General features: G+C 31.1%; 1 protein-coding gene across 1 annotated transcript; it reads right to left on the bottom strand.

Annotated features, from left to right (window-relative positions):
* Nucleotides 1–457: 457 nt before the first annotated feature.
* On the bottom strand, nucleotides 458–5052 carry LOC129956652 (fatty-acid amide hydrolase 2-like). The gene is made up of 2 exons (XM_056068583.1): nucleotides 4891–5052; nucleotides 458–1036 (listed from the first exon to the last, which is right to left on the bottom strand). The coding sequence occupies exons 1-2, from the start codon at nucleotides 5050–5052 to the stop codon at nucleotides 458–460; spliced, it is 741 nt and encodes a 246-aa protein (XP_055924558.1).
* Nucleotides 5053–20420: the final 15368 nt, after the last annotated feature.

Below are 20420 nucleotides of genomic sequence, written 5' to 3'. Positions count from 1 at the left end.
ACCCCTGTAAAAGTCTTCAGTAACTGATTCATCATTTATTTCTTTTTTATTCCATTTAATTCATTACTGCATTTAAACTTAATATTCATTTCTAATTTGGTTAAGTTCATTTGTGTTTAGATATTTCAACAATAATGCGCACTAAATACAGAGCATCTTTTATTAATTTTGACTCAGGAAATATTTACTTTTAAGTTATTTTAATAAAGATTGCTTTAATTTTGGGTTGATAATTTCGTATTGAAAACACATGATTAAGAAAATAATTTTATCGTTGTGCTTTTCATATTTATATTGCATAATAAGTTAATTACTCTTTGTGTAATATTTTTTATAACACTAAAAAAGATTTTATAAGAAGAAACTAACATAAGAAAGGCCAAACAAATACTAAAACAGTTGCAAAATAGTTTATTTTTCTTTCATTTTTATTCATTTTATTTCTCCAAATTTTTCATTAAACATTTATTGAACATGGACTAATCCAACCACCAAATACTTTGTCCAGTTCCTGTGCTGCCGCTACTGTGAGGTGGTCTTTAAATTGACCACTGATGGCCTGTATACTGATGAGCAACCCGTCACTCAAACCTGCAGGTATTGCAGTAATAGGATAACCCAAAATATTGAATATAGCAGTGTATCCAGCGTTAAAGAATTTAGGAATAGTCATGAGGTAATGTGGTGCTGGTTCCGAGTGGGTTGGGAAAAGGAAAATTGCATCTTCAAATATGGCCTCGAATTTCTTATGAAGTGATTTGTACATCTCCAGGCACTTGTGGTACCTTTTGTCGTCCATAGGCTTTAATAATCCGAAATAAATCAAATGCAAAGTATGATCCGAGCATCGAAAGAAACTCTTCACCAATTCTAGCCAAAGGTTGACCGATTTTTTGCCGTAGCACAGTTCATTTCTTAATGGTCCAGCGCCGATTTCTCGGTACTTGGCATTCCACAGAGCTAAGGCGTATTGCATCTCTTTTATGTCCAGAGGTATGGCTTTGACCCCAAATTCTTCTTCGAAGAGTTTTGTTGCCTGAAAATGAAACGAAAAATGCTTAAATATGTTCTTATCTATACTTATATGAAGCTCGATGTGTGTGTGTGTGTGTGTTGGCGCTCTACAGGCCAGACCGTTCGACCTACAGCTACCAAATTAGGCACATGCATACCTTGGAGGTAGGGAATGTGCACCTGGGGTCCCTTTTTTTGAATTTTTATTAATTAAAAACTAACTTTCCCACCAAAAAATTCTTTTCCTTTTCCCACCGTCAAATGAGTAAGGCTTCAGTTTTTTTCCCACGCTAAAGAGGATAGGCTTAAGAAATTTTCGGGAGATTATTTCAAAGGATTCTGTTTATTTTCTTAAGATTTGATGCATTTAAAGTTAAACATTGTTAATTAATCGTTCTTTCAGATTCATTCTGAAGTACTTTTGAATTAAAATAAAACATAATAAAGGAAATTAAAAACTTCTAATCTGCATAGCGTTACCCCAACTGGAGTAGAAAATTCACGCATTTGCGCTACCATAATTGGCGTTGAAAATTCACTCCTGCGCATTGTGTTCTGATTGTTGACAACTATTTTCAACTTGGTTTTGAAGGCTTAATATGTTTTTGACAGATTATTTCAAACTGTTGTGTTTATTTTTTTAGTGTTTGATGCATTTAAAACTAAACATTGTTAATTAATTGATCTGTTCATGATGAATCTAAAACTTTTGTTGAAAACTTCTTGAGATGTTATACAAATTAAGAAAAATATTCTTTAGTGCCCATAAGGTTTAATACTCAGCGACTCTGTTTTCAGCACTCATATTTTAAAAAAATGCTTCGTTTCAGTTAAAAAAAATATTATTATATTTATTGCAGTTTAATCATTTTCACTTTAATTTAAAGCATGAATTCTACGGGAACTAACAGAAAATTAGAGATACATATTACGTTATGGCAAAAGGCCTTTATAATATGAGTGAATTATGACTATTAAAATTTCAAGTTTTAAAATATTTTTGAAGGAGCAATTCAAATGGGAGTTCCATAAAATATTTAATTATTAAAATTTTAACGTGCATTAAGATTAGCGAACCGGCTGGTCGCCAAAGGCGGCTAGTCCTTAATAAAACCAAATGAAGTTGGTGCAGATGGAAATCGTGGAATGAACATCACGGAATGAGCAATGGAATGAACATCACGGAATGAGCAATGGAATGAACATCACGGAATGAGCATTGGAATGAACATCACGGAATGAGCATTGGAATGAACATCACGGAATGAGCATTGGAATGAACATCACGGAATGAGCATTGGAATGAACATCACGGAATGAGCATTGGAATGAACATCATGTACATATGTAAATAAACTAATTATTGGAAATGTTCTAATTTTAAAATTAACTCTGTTAATTATCATGCCATTACTATATTAACATAATAATTTCCTATTATGCACTAACAAATATGTAAATTTAGTACAGTATTGGTATTATGATTGCTGATGACTAAATTGAATAACTATTATTTGTTAGTAGATTATTAAGGTAATGTGAATTAGGTTTTGGTCCGTATTTATGGACATGAAATGGGCACCTAGAGACAACTTGATATTCTAAAAATAAAGGAGTAGATGGTGGACTGAAGAACCTAGACCAGTTTCAATTGGACCTAGAAGTTCTTAGACCTACGCATCTGCTCTGAGTAGGATTGTTTTGCGGCGGCCCATTGTTTTTTCCGCATTGGTTCGGCCGGGACGGAGTATTGATATGCCTTATCATTAATAAAGGCAATGTTTTTATATCCATTGAACCGTTCAATAACTATAAGTGTCGCAGTATAAGATGGTATTATTCTATACGAATCATCAGATGCGTATAGAATAATACCTATTCTATTCAGCCTTCTTCTGAACTAAAATGTATTCAGAATTTGAATCAAATATTCTTGATTGTGTCCTTTCGTTACAATCGATAAATAATTTATTTTCAAAAATATCAACTGAATTGAAATTTTTTAAAAATTAGATTATGAAGAAATTGTTCTTGAAACTTGTTCTATGTTTGAATACTGTCACTTTAATATGATCAATATCGATTTATAAGCTGAAAGGGAAGTAATATGTCAAATATTATTTATGTATTTTTAATCTCATCTTGGCTCTTAATATTTTTAAATAATTAACCATTCCATCGTTTCTGAGCTTTTATTTCAATTCATTCATTTATTTACATAAGCAGTACACTCCCGAATATTCGGTTCGCGACTTTCCGCTTTCGTACTATCTGTCCTAGTTTTCTTTTATTGTAATGAAACGAGGAAACCATGGCGTTGTACTGACAACATTGCTAAGGCACTGGAAGTGAGCCTCTGCTACGATCCTCCTACGTATCGTGTGCAAAATATAAGTTGTGATAGGAAAAGAACAGCGTCCTTCCCGTTGTTCATTATCATCTATTAAGGACTTTTTCAAAAACTAAAAACTAGGTTTTGACTCATCTTAGGATTCCTTTTCATATCTGTGTAATCATTTATCAATGAAAAATAAAATCAGTTTGAGTCAATTTTCTTATGAATTGGACCTACAATTTACGTTTATGTTTTGTTTATGTGTTCTGCATTTAAGATGAGCATTACGGAATTTATACAGTACACTTCCGAAAATCGGCTTGTGACTGTCCAGCCTAGTTTTCCTTAACGAAATTTAGTAGACATTACAGGGTTTATGTTAAAATATGAAAAGTTTAACTTTTTCTCTAATAAATTATTGAAATGTGCAGTACAGTATATAAACATAGATAAACTACCAGTACAGAGCCTTCTATTTTAACTCAATACGTTACTGGCAAGTGCTTTTATGATTCACCGGGCTGCGGCTGGTTTCACATTGAGGGCTTAGTACTCAATAAGAAATGAGAAAATATATATTATAACAGTGAGTTTTGATTTAAAAATTTTGTGTTCTTTTATTGGTGGGCAAATAAATTAAATGAATTCATAGAATTCCGGCCTTTTTTTTTTTTTTTTTTTTTTTTTTTTTGTTAACCGTCCTGTCCTTCCGCTATATTAGGCTGGATACTTATACTTGCATTTTGGATTTTTTTCCAATAGCCTCTGCAATTTCTAGATTTAGGTTTGAAACTAATATTCAGATACTCTTGTCATTTTTTTACAATCATGGTTACAACAAACCTTTGTAGGCTTAAATGCGATATCTGTCGTAAAATGCTCCACATCGATCAATTCATTATTTCTGCTAATCTTTTTTCTCTGTGATCGTAAATGAACACTAGATTTAAAGAGACACAAAAGAGGAAAAATATTATATAACAATATAAATTCAGCGAATATATTGTAACAATGTATTTACTACTTGCATTAGTTAATAAAGTATTCATTAATTGCTTTCAAGTATTTATTAATTAATTGCATTTCTATTGAATTCATCGAAACTTGAGATGTATTAGAAGGAATCATTCCACAATTAAGTTACGACATCCCCGTGGCAACAATGCATGAGCCAATGCTATTAATGCTAACAGCCTTCGAAATCAGTCTATTCAAAAACAGTACTGCAAAAGATAATTCACAAAAAAATTCAATGAAAATGCAATTTTTACAAAACAGTTTTACATTTTAATAGCCTAAAATCTTTAATTATAACAATCTGGAGTCATTTTTTTAAAATTATCAACGTGTTTTTTTTTTTCGACTGCTTTCTAAAAAATAAAAAAGACTGTGTATTAATAAATAAAGTAGATCAAAATATTCTATTGGTATCTCAAATTATACTTTTCTACGTAATTGCTTCCAATATTTAAACATTCGTTGAGGCATATTACACATTTCCCAATGTCTTCTCCAAAGTATTATGGTATAACGTTACTCACGTGAGCAACGAAGACAGGATTTATCGCAGTTGATGGTCTTGGATCAAGTTTAGCTTCGTCAATATTTGTACATCCTTTTTCAATCACATTGCACCACTTCTTAGCTATATTTGTATCAAAAAGTTTGCTGAAAATTATACTTTTCGATGTAATTGCCTCCATTATTTAAACATTCGTTGAGGTGTGTCATGCATTTTTCAATGACTTCACCAAAGTATTCCGGTATAACGTTACTCACGTGAGCACCGAAGACAGAATTTGTCGCAATTGATGGTCTTGGATCAAGTTTAGCTTCGTCAATATTTGTACATCCATTTTCTATCAAATTGCCCCTTTATTAGCTATATTTGAATCCAAAAGTTTTCTGCAAATTATACTTTTCGATGTAATTGCCTCCATTATTTAAACATTCGTTGATGTGTGTCACACATTTTTCAATGCTTTCTGCAAAGTATTCCGGTATAACGTGAATGTTTGTACATCCATTTTCTATCAAATTGCACCTTTCTTAGCTATATTTTTATCCAAAAGTTTCCTGAAAATTTTCGATGTAATTGCCTCCATTATTTAAACATTCGTTGAGGTGTGTCACACAATTTTCAGTGCTTTCTGCAAAGTATTCCGGTATAACGTTACTCACATGAGCAGCGAAGACATAATTTAGAGCAGTTGATGGTCTTTCCTCAAGATCAGCGTCGTCAATGTTTGTATCATTTTCTATCACATTGCACCACTTCTTAGCTATATTTGTAATCAAAAATTTCCTGCAAATTATAATTTCCTTTATAATTACATCCACTGTTTAAACATTCGTTGAGGCGTTTCCAAATTGTTCAGTGCATTCATTTCTTCTAATTTTATTCTCATGAATACCATATCAGAATTTGCCGCAGTTCATAGTTCTTTCCTCAAGGCCAGCGTCGTCAATATTTATACGTCTAACCTTCAATCATATTGCAAATCTACACGATATTTAAATGTGGCATTGCACTTTTTGCACCATGCGATGCTGTCACACGGTTTTGCCCAGAAAAATAGAAACGAATTACTGAACACAATTTAAGAATTGTCTACAGTTACAGAATAATATAGTGAATCTTCGCCAGTTTCTTAACACTTTTGATTTCGGATGCACACACATGTAAGAGATTGATAGGTACTAGCATGAAAACAGTCTTATACACATTATAGCAATAATGTATGTATAAACAATTAATCAAAGCAAAACGCAGTAAGAGAAACCATTATGGTAGGATCCCACACCTCTAACATTCTTTTCGCTAGATGGCTCAGCTCTTATATTTGCAGCTGCCAGTACTTTACAATTAATCTTCAGATAAAGTTTAACTCTTAACTGGGCAGGTGAAAATGTAGGGCTTAACTAGGGAAGTGTGGTCTAAAAGACGCATTTTTTTATACTCAAATTAATTTTTCTAATAAAAGTATTAATATGAAAGACGCCCAATTTATTTTGCAGATATTTTTCTTAATACATAAATAAGTTTAAAAAAATTTTCAAAATAATGTTATCATTGAAAAAAGATTGAAATTGGGTGTGAACATGCACTTTCTTTTCAAATTACTTGTTACAACAAATAATATTCTTGAAAAAGCATATTACATTTTACTTTTTAAATAATATTTATTTTTACAGTATACAAATTTATATAGAAAACAATGTAATTTAAAATTCAACATTGATATGAAATATTAAAAAAAAAAATGACAATGGGTAAAATTGACTCTTTTTTTCTCGGTATTATTTCAGATCAGAAACTTTCCTAGCTCGTTTTCCGAGGGCATTTTAAACGTTAGGTAAAGTATTTGTATAAAAGTCAACCTATAAATTTTGTAGATATATTAATATAGTATACATAAATATAATATATAAATTCAACAATATTTCCCTTGCATATTAATATATTTTATAAATTTTTCAAAATACATTATCACGGGAAAAGTTAATTATATTTGAACATACACATCATAATCAGCCAAATGTAAACTTTCATCGAAAACATTTTTCTGTACAATTATCCACGTCACTAAAAATCATTTTATGCTTCATTTAAAAGCCTCTGGAGCTCTGCTTCATAAGGAGATAGTAAGTTGAAGGATATTTAGAGGACAAAGTTTTAGAGCTCTTTGCTAAGCCTTGTGTGATACTGGAACACTAAAAGAGAGGTGCGGTCTCACTGACGTCTTACAGAGTAACAGCTGAAATATTTGAAAAAGCATCCGCTGAAACCGGATGAAAAAGTGCACGTGTAGTGAAGCTACAGGGCAAATCCATTCGTTTCAGCTAAAAGTAGAATAGAGGTGACCATCCTATCATAGGGTAAGTCCATCCCTAGCGGTTTGAGACACCGCACCTCCCCAGATAAGGGTTAAAGCGCCGTGTGAAAGCCGTTGGCAAACTTATAGTATATATATATATATATATTTTTATAATTTGTAATTTTTTGAAAAAAAAATCATTATTATTATTATTTACAAAAATGAAATTTAACCAACTTTATATAGTTCTTCAAATGTTTATTTCAGTGATTTTCTAACAGTGCCATAAGCTGCGAAATAAGGACTCTGTTTATGTTCTGCTGTTTGCAAGAATTAGAAGGTGAAGTTACAGTAAACCTCAAAGGCGAACACGTAATTAAAAGAAAGGCGATTCGGGTAGCTGAGTGGGAGATTTGAATGGTGTTATTATGTCATGGGATGTGATTGCCTTGTGAATATTTTGGTATATATCTACAGAACAGTTGAACAATATTTTACCTACTAAAACTTAATGCTTAAAAATATTTCTTGCAGAAATTATTTACAATGAAAGGTGTATAAGTTATATAAATGGAATTAAACACTATCTATATTTTTAACCAATTATCTAGTTACCACTAGTGTCTATTATAGAATACAAATCATAAGAGTTCAATGATGGAAATATAGAATGAAAATATTTTTTCAATGCGTTGGTATAGATTTATAAAAAAAAAATGTAAATCTTTAAATTTAGAGATATCTAATACAGTCTGTATTTTATACAGATAAATATTTTTTTATATTTATAGCACTTAGATAAGGAGAAAAAAACATTTGGAAATGGTAACAGAGCGCTAGAAGTGTGTCAGAGAAATTATTATTATTATTTTAAAATATATTTACCGTTTGCATATTTCTATTAAAATTTAATATTAAGGCAAAATTGCATTTAACAAAATTCGATGATTAAACCATTACAACATGAGGAATAATACATGGTATACAAGGCAATAGTTTTTATATCACAATCAAATTAATTTCATCCTAAGTTAACATAAAAGCATTTTTTATCCTTTTTCTTTCTGAAAATCAAAGTTTTCCCAAAATGTAATTCAGTAAGATTTTATGTAGGTATCATATCTTTTCATTATTGTTCAAACATTAAGCAGCCATTTTTTTTTTGTAAAATATTCCATTTAAAAACCAAGGAATCTTATTTCTGAAAAAGAAGGTATTGATAAAAATAGCATTGTTATTTTTCTCTTCAATATTTAGTAGCAATTAATTCGAAAATAGTTTCAAGAAAACACTTTGAATTTATAGATAAAAGGCAAAATTTCATGATTAATTTTTTTCCTATTTTTTAATCTTCGATTCACATTTCATTTTTATGAAGTAATTCATGGTTTAACTATTTTATTATTATTACGACAATTTTTGAATCATTACGTAAGCTTTTGAATTATATCAATTTTTATTATCATTACATCAATTTTCTGAAATTCTCCACCAGATGTCGCTATGGTTAAATTAACTAGATTAAAAATTTAGTAAATTTACTTTATTAAATAATGAATTAATTCTCAAAATATTAAAACAGTATATTATTGAAAAGAATGCAAATGTGTACATTTTTACAAAACTCTTGAAAGTAATGGAATGAAGAGAAAATCGGATAAAAATTCTACCTTAACAAAATTAAAAGTGTTTAATTATTAACTCTCTAATAGTATCACTAATTATTTTCTAACTAAAAAGATGATGAAAACTTTGAAAACGAATCGATCTATTTTCGTAAACTACGCCTTCTCTCCAATTCTGAGACTTTCAATTTCAGGAAACAATTTGTCAGAACGTGAAATTGCAGGAATTCTCATTTCTCTTGGCAACACCATAGCCAACAAAACAATATGGAGAGAACCTACCCCCAAACATAATTAGGGTGTAAATATTTAATTCAGTACATCGCCCATAAATCTAGGGAGGTATAACCAATCGTAAAATCCACGCAGCAATCTTGCGAAAAAAAGTTTTTACCCTATAAATCAAAACCTTGTTCCAACAGTGCTAGATTTAAGAAGGTTGGTGTATTTTTTCGTACATGCCGTGGAATGTTTGGAATGAAAACACTGTCGAAAAAATATGTTTCAATACGATTTTCAAAAGAAGGAAGATTTTTTTTCAGTTTTCTTTAACCAAATATTTGCATATGAGTGTGTAATAAATTCAGTTTATTAACGCTTGTAAAAACATTTTTTTATATACACTTAAAATCGCAGTAGTTTGGAAAAATACAACTGAGCATATATATTTATTAATTAAATCATAGATATGGATTTCGTTTGTGTCTATTCTGTGAAAGTATTCAAGATATATTTCAGAAAATTGCAACGGAATTTTTCAATGGGTATACGATAAAAAAAATTAAATAGGTTTGATAATGAAAGTGACGCTTTATTCCACAGATAGGAAACTCACAGTAAAGGCGCACACAAAAAAAACAGAACACGTAGAATATTACAACGGATTCACAAACAATAGCATTCAGATTGCCTCTAGAGAACACTTTCCATGACACATACACCAAAGAAAGAATCATTTTCTTGTGTGAGCACTTTGCTTTTTATTGTGTCCCAATATGATATGAAGTGTAATTGCTCAACATGGTATATAATTTGTTATAAGAATCTTCATAACATATCTTCCTAGCTCATAATAAAGACAGAGTCAAAAGTTCTTCATTGGTGTCGCAAAAGTACCTAAATAAGGGTCCATTCAGCAATAATAAACAAACTAACATCCATTAAACATAAACGACCAGAATCCATTCAGCAACAATTACTCATTTCGCTATTGACGTGACCCAGCCGACCGTGCATATGGCAGATCGGTTTCCGTTTAGGTGTACAGGTTGTAAAACGAGTTATCACCTATGATGTCCTAGCTTTTGATCTTGCTTCCCTCGCCTGAAATAGAAACCATCCTGTTACGTAAGCATGTTGCCCCGCCTCTCACTTGTAACGCCCTCTAGTGGTATATGTAAAAAACCGTCAGCCTTTGTAACATCATCGACGTAGCAGCAACGCCGAAAGGCAAGGCTCAATCCAACTCCCGAAAGCGGAGAAACAATAAAATCTTTAAAATACAAAAAAGGTCCGTCATCATTATCGAACCTCTCTACATCCCACCAGGAGAGAATTTTCACGGTCGGTTAGACCGGTTCATTTATGATAGGGTTTGGAATGTTTGTAACTCACTCTTTCTCAGGAATGGCATTAATGTTACAAGAAAGTAATTTAGACAATTCTTACAATATATTATATGTGAAAATTGTTATTGAAAAATGCAACAATTTAAATTAAACAGATTTAGAATTAATAGCGCTATCAACATTGCAAACTCTTGAAATTATATATGTGGTTGTTTGTAGATAACCAACACGCACAAACATTTAGAGATATATTCAATTTCCTTTTTTGATTTTTCGTCTAAGAAATATAAAGGATGTAATGTTATTGAAAAATTGAAACTCGAGGTTTCGAAGAATCTCGCCATTTCAGATCTCCTTGAGTATAAAAGGACAAAAAAGCATTATGTTTGTCTGAGTGCAAAATAATGCAAAACATTTTAATTTAGATTGATAAAATTTGCATATGGTTTCCGACCAAATTTGTAAATTTCTATCACACTTTGAACCAAATCTATTCATTGAAAATCTGTCTGTCTAGCTGTTTGATTGCATGTGAATCGATGAGTCCTAAACGTAAAGAGCTAGGAAGATATAATTTGGTACACGATTTCAGCATCTACAATATAAATTCTCATCAAAATTTGAGCTAAAATTTCCAATTGGAAGATAGGTTAGTTGGTGTGTATTTTTGCATACGTTTAAAACCAAATTCTCATAAACGCAATGACTTAACCCTTTCCGGAAGAGAGGTCTCTATCCTAGACGTACGCAGAGGCGGGGGGGTTCTGCGTCGCTAAGCCTAACTCTGGAAAAAAAATCACAAAAAATAAAGTTTAAGTTCTAACGTCTTCATTTTTTCTACCTTTTTAGATTATTACTTCATTCATAATTGGAGCACATCCTTTCTGCACAAATATCGTTTTCTTGCCATGATAAAACGAAACCAAGGCTTTCCGTTAGAAAGATATGTACAAGAAATGTATCTGAAATCTTACCAAACAAACATAAGTGGCCGTAAAACCAATAACACAGCAATAACAAAAAAGGAGAAAGAAAGAATTCGTGGCGAGATCAGAAATGCAAATGATTCTATCAATTGCAGCGTTACACGTTTCAGCTCTGTTTATTTACATTACTTTTATCCAACCACCCCCCTCCCTCCCTCGCATTAGCTGATGAGTAAAATACCAAAGGCTGACTGCAAACTGAAGCAAAGGTAGTAAAACTATATTTATTTCAAAAGTAATGGACACAGGGAGCCATCTAGTGACGTCTTAAATGTTTTAGTTTAGAATGGATACGTGCCACATCATCCCATGAGTTCGATTTCCAGAAATGCACGGGTGCGAAGCCAGACTATGAGAGACGTTCGCTGGTGATGCATATATGACAAGCCAGTCGCGAAAGGGTTTTAAATCAACGAAAATATGTATATTATCTTGTTAATACAATTGTAGCTCCGTGTTAATTTTGTTTTCATTCTATAGGCATAAAGATATTCAAAATGCATATTCGCATAATAGATTCAGCAAATGTTAGATTGTCCCGACCTTATTAATAATTTTATACGAAAAGGGCGAGGATAAGACCTTGACCGGGGAATATACAAGAAATTTTCGGGGATACGATTCCTGCTGGCTATTAGTATAAATTATTTTAAAAAAAAATAAATCAGGAGGATACTGCCTCTTCGACTTTCTGGTACGTTTAGATTATCTAGCACCTTCTTTTCTGCTTTTTTTTCCACTCTACTCTGCATCCGTTGAACATATTGAGAGGATAGGATAGTTTAAGAAAATTAATTGCAAACCCTCGAAGTTCAAGGCATTCCGCAAGTTCAAATTCTTCAACAGCTCAGTTACTACGAGTAGTGGAGTGTTTTGTAATATAATAAAGAAAATTAATAATGCCTTTTAGATGTCTTTCTTTGTACCGACTGGATTGAAAGTTTGGTACAAATATAGTTTTATGACCTTAAAGAAAGAATTCCTATTTTATTTATATAAGTCGTTGTATTTTTTAGCCATAACATTCATATACAAACAGAAATACGCACTAATAGTTTATTAATCTTTAGACAGATTTTATTTGAAATACCACACATATCTAAAATTCTGATTTTTAATTTTCATAGCAAATTTCATTCATATAGATCTTTGCAGTTGTGAGTTACTATGATAAAATGCATGCAAATAGATAGATAGACGTTTACCAAAGATATCTGTTTGATTAAAAAAACCTATAAGTTTAGTGTTTTCACTTTATGGCAAAATTCATTTCTCCAGATCAATTTGCTTTTAATTTCCCATGTTCACGGACAGGTATTATGTATATATATAAAAAATTAGTTTTCAAGTGGCTGAAAAATATGCTGATATAAGAGAAACAATGCAAAGGATAAAGACTAAAAAGGATTTAGAAGTATGGGTAGAAGAATTTACAGAATTCATTCAAGGAATTAGCCAAAGATCGAACAGTAAAGAGACAAATTATCTCAGGGTCCCCTGGTGGGACACTGAACTGGAGAAACAAAGAAAACTGACAAGAGCCTTGCGGCATAGATACCAACGATGTAAAAACACTGAAGAGAGAATGAAGAGAAGACAAATTTATAAAATGAATGAATCAATATACAGAGGGATGTTAAGAAATAAAAGTATTGAATGCTTTGAAAAGTTATGTAGCGAAATAACGAGAATGAACCCTTTTGAGCTACCTTATAAATTAGCGGCAGATAAAATGAAAAGGAAAACAGTTTTGCATGGTGTCAAAAAACAGGATGGTACAAAAACCAAAAATACAAAAGAAACTATAGAAACTATTGTGAGATGCCTTTTCAAAGAGGAACAATCCCAACAAGAAAGTAAAAAGCAGAAGAAATTGAGGAAAAGTATTGAGTTATATAAAACAAAAGAAAAAGATAAAATATTTACAATAAATGAAATAAGAACAACGATTAATAAAATGGCCAAAAAGAAAACACCTGGATTAGACAACATCCCAATGGAGATGCTTGCTGAAATTAACAGAAAGAATCCATTCATACTTTTAGAGTTATACAACAAGTGCCTAGAATTAGGTGCGTTCCCTAATCAGTGGAAGGTAGCAAAACTGATTTTAATTCCTAAAACTAATAGAGACTTAGAGGATCCTAAATCCTATAGACCAATTTGTTTGCTAACAACAGCAAGTAAAATCTTGGATAAACTGATAACTCAAAGAGTACAGCACTTATTAACGGCACAAAATAGACTGCATCATGATCAACATGGTTTTAGATATAACCACTCTTGTGAAACAGCCCAAAATGCACTATGGAGTAAAATAAAAGGTGCGATGAATCAAAAACTAAAAACAACAGTTATATCTTTGGATGTAGCTGGAGCATTTGATTCCGTATGGAGGAAAAGCATTTTATATGCCCTTATAAAAATGAATTGCCCGAGAAATCTTTTTGAATTGATTAAAGATTACTTAAATGAAAGGAAATGTATTTACCAAGATGGAGAGAACAATTGGGAATTTATAATGGATAGAGGAGTGCCACAGGGCTCGTGCAGCGGACCGTTATTCTGGAACTTGGTTATGAATTCTGCATTTAAAATCAATCTTCCAGTGAACTGCTTTATGCAGGCGTATGCCGATGATGTACTACTAATAATCTCGGGAAGAACAAAAGATGAACTGGAAATTAAAGGAAAACAAATAATTCATAGGCTAGTAAAATGGGGCAAAATTCATAAACTTGAGTTTAATGAAAGGAAAACAATTCAAATGCCTATTACATTTGGAGAATGTTTAAAATTAACAGATCCGCCTAACATAAAAATGGGCAATAACAATATAAATGTGTCAAATCAAATTAAGTACTTGGGAGTTACATGGGACTGTAAATTAACATTTACGTCACATTTTAATAAGGTCAAGAAAAAAGTGGATGTATTAACATATAAACTAGTGACAGTTGCGGATAAATTTTATGGAAAAAGGAATATCATCTAAGAAGAATCTACACTGGGGCCATTGAGCCATTTGTTCTTTTCGGGCACGGAGCATGGGGACATAGGCTAAATCTAAAGAAAATCAGAGAAACATTAAATTCAATCCAACGGCGCCCTCTCATCATTATGTCTGGGGCTTATAGAACCATTTCTACAGAAGCCCTTCAAGTGATAACGGGAATTTTGCCAATGGACCTCAGAGCAACGGAAATTTTCACTAAATTTCAAATAAGAACTTCTAGTAATAAAGTTAAAATAGGAAACAAATGCTTCAGCAAAAAAGATTATGAGATGCATTTTGACAAATTCGAACAACATCCTGCTGAATGGTTTATTCACGGTTTTCAAATTAAAATCCCAGATATGGATGGAATAGAAATTTTTACAGATGGTTCAAAAGATGAAAATAAAGTAGGAGCTGCAATAGTAGTATACTACTATGGGAAAGATATCGATAAAAGTCTTGTGAAATTATCGAACCATGCCACAAGTTTCCAGGCAGAAGTGCAAGCTTTAAAGATGGCCATTGAATATTGTGAAAGGGTGGAGGACGGACAGAAGTGCTCAATTTTTTCAGATTGTCTCTCAGTCCTACAAGCCATACAATCTTCTCACAATTGTAATAAGGAAATATGGACAATAAAAGAAAAGATAAAAAGTGTAAAAACTAACAAGTGGATAGAGTTGAATTGGGTTAAGGCTCATATTGGGATATATGGTAATGAAATAGCGGATCAATATGCAAAGTTGGCGGCACAGAAAGAGGGTGTTGATAGGGTTGTCCCCAAATCAAATGGTGTCTTAAAATGGGAATTAAGAGAAGAAATAAAGCTGCAATGGTTTGACAGATGGTATATGTCCAAAAACGGAAGAGTAACTTTCGATTTTATTCCTAATCCAGAAATAAAAATAAGAAGATACCATCCACTGATAATTCAAATTATATCAGGACATGGGCGATTTCCTGCATATTTCCAAAGATTTGGAAGAATGCAGGACAATAAATGCATTTGTGGAGGAATAGGTACTGTTTACCACTATTTAAAGGAATGTATTGAAATCTCGGAGTTAAGAAAAAATCTGAAAATTATAAATAATGACTTAAGTACAGTACTGATGGTACCAGGTAATCTTAAAACTCTGAAGGACATGATGTCAAAAATTGTCAGTTTTTTACCAACTATTTGAGAGTTTGTAGATAAGGAATAAGGACAATAATTGACCACTTTGTGGCCAATTACCTCGAGGAGAATGTCAGTTTGACAAATCGGTCAATGCAAGGATGGACAATACTCAAGATAGCAGTCGGCCACAACAAATCCTGTCGATACTGCTACGTTCAGTGGTGGCGGGGTGGTCGGCTGTACGCAAGAAGAAGAAGGTATTATATATAATTCCAGAAATGTATTTTTAGAACTCAGGAAATCTGCGCCTTAGAATTTCATGAAAAATTCCGAGATCGAATAGTTTGACGATTAGAATACTCACTCTTTGTATACTTGACACACGAGACAATTTAATATTTAAAAATGTCACACTTTCATAAATTTAGCATTCCTCGGTTTAACTGAATATCTAATCTCCTGAATTATGTTTGTCAAATTTTTATCAAAAATCACAGATTTATATTTTTATGTCTACAAAAATATTTAAAAATAACTTACTTTTCAGTTCAGAATGAACCCTATTCAGCTGCATATGAGTTGCTTTCTACCATATATTTATGTGTACCAGAAATAACATGAATTTTCCGGTATGCATACATGTCCATTAATCTTAAACTATCATTAACGAATATCATAAATCATACAGTTGCTGCGAATCTTCGGCTATTAATAGTTACAAAATAACTACTGGTGCTAGGACAGGACATTTGTGCATGTCATATACTAGATAGTATAACAGGATAATATCTTTGCAACCATACGATTTAAAATATTAGTCTATCTTACAAAATTTTGAAAAATGGCAGGCTTCAAATGGCAGGCTTTGAAGGGCTTCAAACAGGATGTAAGTTAATTAAACTAAAATAAAATTTCCACCTTTGAGACCGCCTTCAGTTTGAAAAGCATATTTTTATAACATGTACGCAAGTCCGTCTGTATGTGACAAAGATAACACAAAAAAGTTTTGAACTAGACGATTCAAATGTGTTATTTAAAGGAAATATTTTTAATTATAACTTAAAACAATTTCAATGTATTTCGAATGTTTTCAAATTTTTTTCATCTAATATTTACTTATTATTACATGACAAAACATAAAGGGGAGAATTAGGCTTCATTCGTGATTTCTTAAATAAATTAATTTTAATTTTCTCGTATATGTAATTTGGATGAAATATAGTAATAAAAAGAAGAAAAAAATCAAGCTCGAGATTTTGACGTATTTTCTCCTTTCAGATCTTCTTGATTTCGAAAACATATTTATAGAACATGTCCGTTCTTCCCTCCGTCTGTCTGTGAGAAAAATAACAATAAAGTGCTTTGAACTTGACGGTTGAAATTTGGTATATGGACTTAACAACACATTTGCAAATTTCTACCAAATTTTGAATAAAATCGATACAGACGAAGTCGTCTGTCCGACTATTCGAATATAAGTTAACATGATAATTACATAACAAAGAGAGCTAGATGGATAAAATTCGGTTCACAGAATTAACATTTATAATGTAGACACCTGTTCAATTTTTGAGACAAATCCAACTACGGGTTGACCGTCTGTCGGTTTGTACTTTTAGAAACACATAAAAGTAATAATTCGAAAACGTAATGACTTAAGTATATCAAATTTGGTATGGGATTATGTGATTACAAGTGATAAAAACGTGTCTAAAACACAAATTCAATATTTGGATACTATTAACTTTTACTTGTCAGGGATTAATCGCCAAATAACTCGCCAATGATGGCACTATAGATTCAGTAAAAATGTTAAATTCATGGCAAAAGTTAATATTTCGTAACTATTGCACGCCATTAAAGAATTATCTGGCATGATAATTTTATCAGAATTTATGCGAGAAAGTTTTCAGAAGACCACTCCCTTTGGTTTTAAATCCGAAATTAAATTATGTCATTCCTACTCCTACGAATCGTATAAATATTTTAAATAAGTAAAATAGTAATAATTAGAATTCAATAAACCAGGAATTAAACCTATTTCATTCATATATAAGCATACATTTTGCAAATGAAAAAAGTTGAATCCATCTGAGTTGTTACTTTAGCATACAATCATGCTATACTACGCTAATATATATTATTATACTATGGTCAATAAGTATTTACTTTATTTCAAGCACATTAATACTAGAAATCATCTGCCAAATTTTATTAATCATTTTCTAGACTGCGAAAAACAATTTATTATCTGCAAATAAATTTGTTTTTAGTAAGATAAGAATTTTCAATTTCGTGATATTTGATTAATGCATCAAATTTAATATTCCCGATGAAATTTTTGCTTCAAAATCGATTCAAATGTCACAAAACGTTTTTAAAAACTATTTTTTTGAATAAAAGCAAAAACATTTGATTAAATTTAAAATGGCAGATAATCGTCGCAGACGATTTGCGATTTGGTCAATGCTCGATTGGTCAATGCTGTGCGCACACACTTGAAGATTTTTTTTAAAATTTTAACTTTAAAAATCCAGTTTTTTTACAGTAGGTTATTAATATATGTTTAAACTCATTTCAGTAAGAAATGCCCAGTTATCATGAGAGAGTATCACATTTTTAAGTCACGTGGTATCATTCAGACTGAAAAGCATCATGTTCTCACCTGACTGATATTTCGCAATCATCAACTATTATATTGCGCAATCGTCAACTTTTAGAAAGGCGGTGTTTTTCTTTTTTTTTCTTTCCTTTTTTTTTTTTTTTCATCTCAAAAGTATTCGAGCATCAAAACTTCTTTGCATCGAATTGATATATATATATATATATATATATATATATATATATATATATATATATATATATATATATATATATATATATATAACTTAAGATACCTCCCCTCCTTCCTCCATTTCCCTTATACAGGAGAATCGGGTACATGACGGACATTCGCCCCAAACTGTAACTTTTTATTGGCAATAAGTTGTCAAATGTGACAACATTCTTTATCATTCTCTAATAATCTTAAAAGCAAAAAAAAAAAAAAAATGATGAATCAAAAGCGATGGATCGCCGATTTTCTGCCCATGCCTTTTGGAACCTCACAAAACCTCAAACCAAAATAAAATCATCTTCACACATGATAATAAATGAAGAAGTTTGTGTTCTAAAAAAACATTTTGTTTAACGTTTTTGCATTACATATGATAGTGACTACTGCTCATATATCGTGATTATTTTGCACAACAGTAATTTAATTTTCTCATCTATTTGATGGCAAAATTTTTATATATTTGCTAACCCAAAATTTATGTTAAGTGCGATACTTATGTTTTTTTATACGAATTTGATAATATGGGAGTAAAGAAATAGATCTATTAATCTAGATATATAAATTTATCTATCAAGTAAATAAATATTTAAGGATCACAGAGAAATTCAGTTGGTCAACGCTGCACTGATAAGTCTCAAGATTTTCAGACCTCTTCATTTCTGAATGTCCGCACTTCTCTAAGACATATTTATAAAAATCAATCATTCACGGCTAAGAAGGAATTCCATCAAACATTCTCAAATTACCACAAACATTGCCATTTATTACAATAAAAATATATGGCAAATGATAAAAAACAAAATATAATGGGTTTTTTTTTCACCATTTAGAATTTCAATGTTGAAAATATTTTTTATAAATTGATTATCACTCTATATTATCGGATAAACAAAAACCTTCACTTACCAACAAAAGAATATAAAATTCAGTTGTTATTTAATTTTCTCGAAATAGTTAAGTTTTTTAACTTATTTTTCGGATACGGATATTTTTAATTAACTCTAAAAAAGCTGAACATAAATATGTACTTCTTCTGTTCAAGTTTGTGTCATAACAAAATCATCCTCGGATTGAAATTTCGTCAAAAATGAAGTAGAATTGAAAGAAACTAAACCTACATTCGATACAAAATTTGAATGATTTGGTTGATTTTACAAATCGTCCTCTTGAAAGAAACTTAAATTCTTAATTTTTTTCGAAATGAAAAAGTTTTTACATATGAATATTTTTATCTCAAATATTTTCAATTTGTATTTAAAACTGCGAATGACTTTTTGGAAACAAACAGCAAAAAGAAAATTTTAATACTTATTTAGCCTTTTGCATTACTAGCAAAAAATTATTTTCACTGTTATTATCAAAGCACGCTTGAGGTATTCCTATTTTCTCGAAGATATATGTTAAAACTGGATGGTCAAAATGCCCCGCTACAGTATATATGAGAATTATAGTTGAATTGTAATGGCCATCTACAAGAAACGGTGTATTCTGTCCCTTTGGAAGACCGTTCCTTCATCAGCCAGAAGTGACTCAATCCCGGATAATGACAATAAACTACAATACCGGAAGGTTGTCAACCCCATTTTGATGGAAGAATATAACCAGTAAAGTTTAAGATCCGGCGTTCTATAAAATGTCTTTTCATTTTATGTATTAATATTTCCATGAATAATGGCAAATGACCAAGACAAAAAAACTATGGAATACAATTTCGAACCTTTTTGTAGGAAACAAAATTAAATTCAGTTCAGTATAGAATCATTATCTTTCTTAGTGCAAAAAAATGTTTTCGCATTTTATTTTGTGTAACTCATAAAAAAAGCATAGACATTGTTTTATATTATTTTCGAAGGAATCATGTACATCAATTAATACTTAATCATCTAAATTGAATTAAATTCTACCAATATTTAAGGCAAATCAGTCAGTTATCAATGGCAGATATTAAATAATAAAAACCAATTCCATCGAATTTTGTTTAAACCTGATAGAAGTATCAATGTCAAAATCCAGTTTTGTATTAACTGTGCTTTATTAACATAATGAACAAAATCTACTTTTTTCAATCTAGAAATAACTTAAGATCCTTATGGAAGGCGCCAATAAACGTGAAGGGGTTA

Source organism: Argiope bruennichi, chromosome 11, assembly GCF_947563725.1.
Source record: "Argiope bruennichi chromosome 11, qqArgBrue1.1, whole genome shotgun sequence".
NCBI lineage: Eukaryota > Metazoa > Arthropoda > Arachnida > Araneae > Araneidae > Argiope > Argiope bruennichi.
The sequence above is the reverse complement of the archived record's forward strand: the minus strand, read 5'-3'. Positions and strand labels throughout refer to the sequence as shown.

Bases quoted from the DNA above. Each gene is read 5' to 3' on its own strand.
- LOC129956652 (XM_056068583.1), bottom strand. From the start codon at position 5,052: ATGGAGGCAATTACATCGAAAAGTATAATTTTCAGCAAACTTTTTGAT. The intron at 1,037-4,890 runs GTGAGTAACGTT...TTTCATTTTCAG, and splicing joins ATCCTGTCTTCGTTGCTCAC to GCAACAAAACTCTTCGAAGA.